The sequence below is a fragment of the Phaethon lepturus genome, unplaced genomic scaffold (assembly GCF_000687285.1).
Source record: "Phaethon lepturus isolate BGI_N335 unplaced genomic scaffold, ASM68728v1 scaffold3028, whole genome shotgun sequence".
NCBI classification, from domain to species: domain Eukaryota; kingdom Metazoa; phylum Chordata; class Aves; order Phaethontiformes; family Phaethontidae; genus Phaethon; species Phaethon lepturus.
The window spans coordinates 189,766-192,843 of NW_010556746.1; the positions used below are offsets into that span (position 1 = coordinate 189,766).

The 3,078-nt window shown below is 35.8% G+C and overlaps 1 protein-coding gene across 1 annotated transcript in view; it reads right to left on the bottom strand.

Annotated features, from left to right (window-relative positions):
- The window catches only part of CYLD (cylindromatosis (turban tumor syndrome)), a 19,187-nt gene extending 19,134 nt beyond the window's left edge, over positions 1-53 (bottom strand). The window contains exon 1 of the mRNA XM_010292542.1: positions 1-53. This exon is cut by the window's left edge and continues 487 nt beyond it. Within this exon, the coding sequence (XP_010290844.1) occupies positions 1-53 (53 nt within the window).
- Between the last annotated feature and the right edge of the window lie 3,025 nt (positions 54-3,078).

Below are 3,078 nucleotides of genomic sequence, written 5' to 3' on the forward strand. Positions count from 1 at the left end.
TCTTCCCAGTAGGATGAACTTGCTTTTTCTTGACTCCATAAGCCTGAATTCATGGTGATTAAAATTTTAAAAGCTGCACAGAAGTCTTCACGAAAAACAAGCTGTTGATTTATATGCACTAATCTTGACAAATTCTACTAGAGGGTCCAAACTTTGTGAAACAATGCAATATTCATTTTGCAAAGAATTAAATCCAGAGCAGAAAGCCTAGAATAAAAAAAAAAAAAAAAAAAAAGGCAAAATTAAATTGGGGAACTACAGCTAGTATTAAGTGAAACAACAGAAAATCATTTAAATCTGTGACCAGCCCCACTCCTCCTACAGAGTAAAATAGTTCATCAAAATCTGAGACCGTGAACATAGCCTCGAAACAGCCACAGTATTGTTGATCACGGACATACCCACTTCTATTTGTTATTGCTGTGTATTTCCTTTCCTTTTCTAGCTCCTTGAAGCAAGGGGCTATGGAAAAAGTGTCATGAAGTGTAGAAAACACACATAAGGAAAAAAAATTTAATTTCAGATGAACAGGAATAAATATGTTTGTTTATGTCAATCTGTTTTCAAGTTAAAACATTTTCTTCTTCATTTTCATTTGGTACACATAAATGGGCTTTAATGTTGGTTGATGATTAACAAAAAAGTCTGGTATCAGTATTGGAATGAAACAGTAATGTTTTATACAGGAACTGATGAACAACACAACAGGATCTGCCCCCCCACCCCGCCAAAGGAAATATGATTAAATGATTATTAGTTTTTATAAGTCTACTCAGATATTAAAATAGAGCTCAATCCCAGTTCTGTCTAGTTCTCTCCCCTTACTTTTTCCAGACACTGGGAAAAAAAATAGATACTGTCTTGTTTTTTACGTTCTCAGCTTTCAAAGGCTGATGCACTTACTTAACTTTCCTTTTTGCAAGCCATTCCACAAAGTTAATCAACCTCCAATACACTGCAAACAAGTATCTCTGACATTACAGGGATCATGACCTTTCCTACTTCATTTCTAGAAATAATTAATTTTAATTTTTGTAAGTTATGTATGGAAACAATATATTAACAGAGAAGCCTATTCAAGAGCTTAAAAAAAGTAATTTGTAATTTTTATTAAAAATATTATTTATCATATCTATTTTTCATAAGTTTACCCTGCCTGCAGGTCCACTGCTGCAATATTACATAATCTTCACGTTTAGTAGTAAAGAATTCAGTGTGAAAACACATTAACAGCTACATATAGATTATATAATAACTTTATATGGCGCATAGTCAGTCTTTCAAAGTTCTAGTCATCTGCAGAGATGTTACTAAGCCACTGAACACTGTACTGAAAGGTTTTCCATTATGAAAAAGTTCATTATCACTATATACAATGCCTTCCTTTAAAAACTTACCTACCACCACTGTCCCCTTCCAAAGAAAATATACAGCTGTAAAAAACAAATCCCTTTGTTTTAGAATAAGAAAAATGACAAATTAGTATTTCAACAGCCTAGAAAAGCTTGCTAAAAAGGATGTTTAGTTCTGGCAATATATCAGAAATATATGTATGTATAAACCACTGATTTTTTTTTTTTTTTTAACAACCATTTTCCATGGAATTCATTATTCTGCAAGTAAAGTATACTTGCTGAACAAACAGCACACATGTATCAGACTAAGACCAGAATAAACTCTCAGATCTCAGTATGAATTAACTTGGGAACCAAACAAATTATGCTTAGCAGTGAGCCATCATTACACTGCACAACATAACAGCAACTACAAAACTTTGTGCACCCAAGAGAGTAGTTGACCATCATCACAGACATTTAAGTGTCAGAGACTGTTCAGTTGCGTTCTTCTTCTCCACCTACTACCTGGATTATTTTCATGCTCAAAGGACTTTGGGAAGCAACAGGCAAAACACAGTAACTACTGCAACATTACATACTTTGGGGGGGAAAAAAACCTAAAAATGTCAGAGGTAGGCCATAGTAAGCTACCTAACTTCAAAGCTTCCCTAACTTCCTTTCTTTCCCCTGTCTTGAGTCACTGTTGTCACTACAGAGAGATCTCATCATAAAAAGTTGGCTCTGAAATACAAGAACTTTGTTTCTACCCTGCAGTAGCCTTAGATGAACTATACAGAGATGACTGCATCAGCTATCAGGTTTCAGCATGAACACACAAGTCTGTAGCTCTGATTCAGAGTATAAAATGAAGAGGCTAAAATAAATTGTACAGTTCGTTACAGAACTTCCACTTTAAATACCAAGTTTTAAACAGCTGAGATGCAAAGTTGTGTTCAACAGTCCAAAAATATTTTTCAAGGGAAAGTTAAAACTAAGAGCAAGTAAATTTAGTTACAGCTCAATGTACACAGAACTACATGACTGCAATACAACACATGAGTGGAAAAAATAGAAATTGTTTCTCAAAAACACTGGCTGAAATGTTGTCCAATACAAGTAAGTTCATACCACTAACATGATTTCTAAAAGAAAATATAACTGAAAAACTCCACTAAATTTGTTACATGTTATAAATTTCATACAAATATGTTATTTTAGAGGAAGAAGAGAAATAATTATTAACTGTCAGAATAGTACGACATTACTAGATTTGGCAAGTATACAACAATACATCATCATCACTGTTCCGCAGCCAACCCTTCAGTCAACATGATATGGAAGTCCTCTAAATAAAATGAAGCACATATGTTCGGATTTTGAAAAGAAAACCAAATCATATTTAACTTTGTTCAGTAACGGAGTGTTTAATGGCAAGAGTGATGCATCCGTTTACCGCCTAGCAAGGTAAGATGCGACACAACATACTTGCAAGTCACACGGCTCGATGCAAGGCTAAGTTTTTGTGAATAGCTGTTCCCCTGCCCCACGATTTTGAGAATTTTCTCTACCTCTCTAAGCGGTTACGAGTAGGACAGGGAAGGAAAGCCCCGAAACACTTTTTAAGTCGGAGCAACGGGTTGCCCAGGGCTTAACACTGAACCATCGGAAACGCACAGCAGGACCCCAACTCGGTGCCCCCGCACAGCCCTGACGGGAGCCACCGCCACCCCGAACCGGCCCG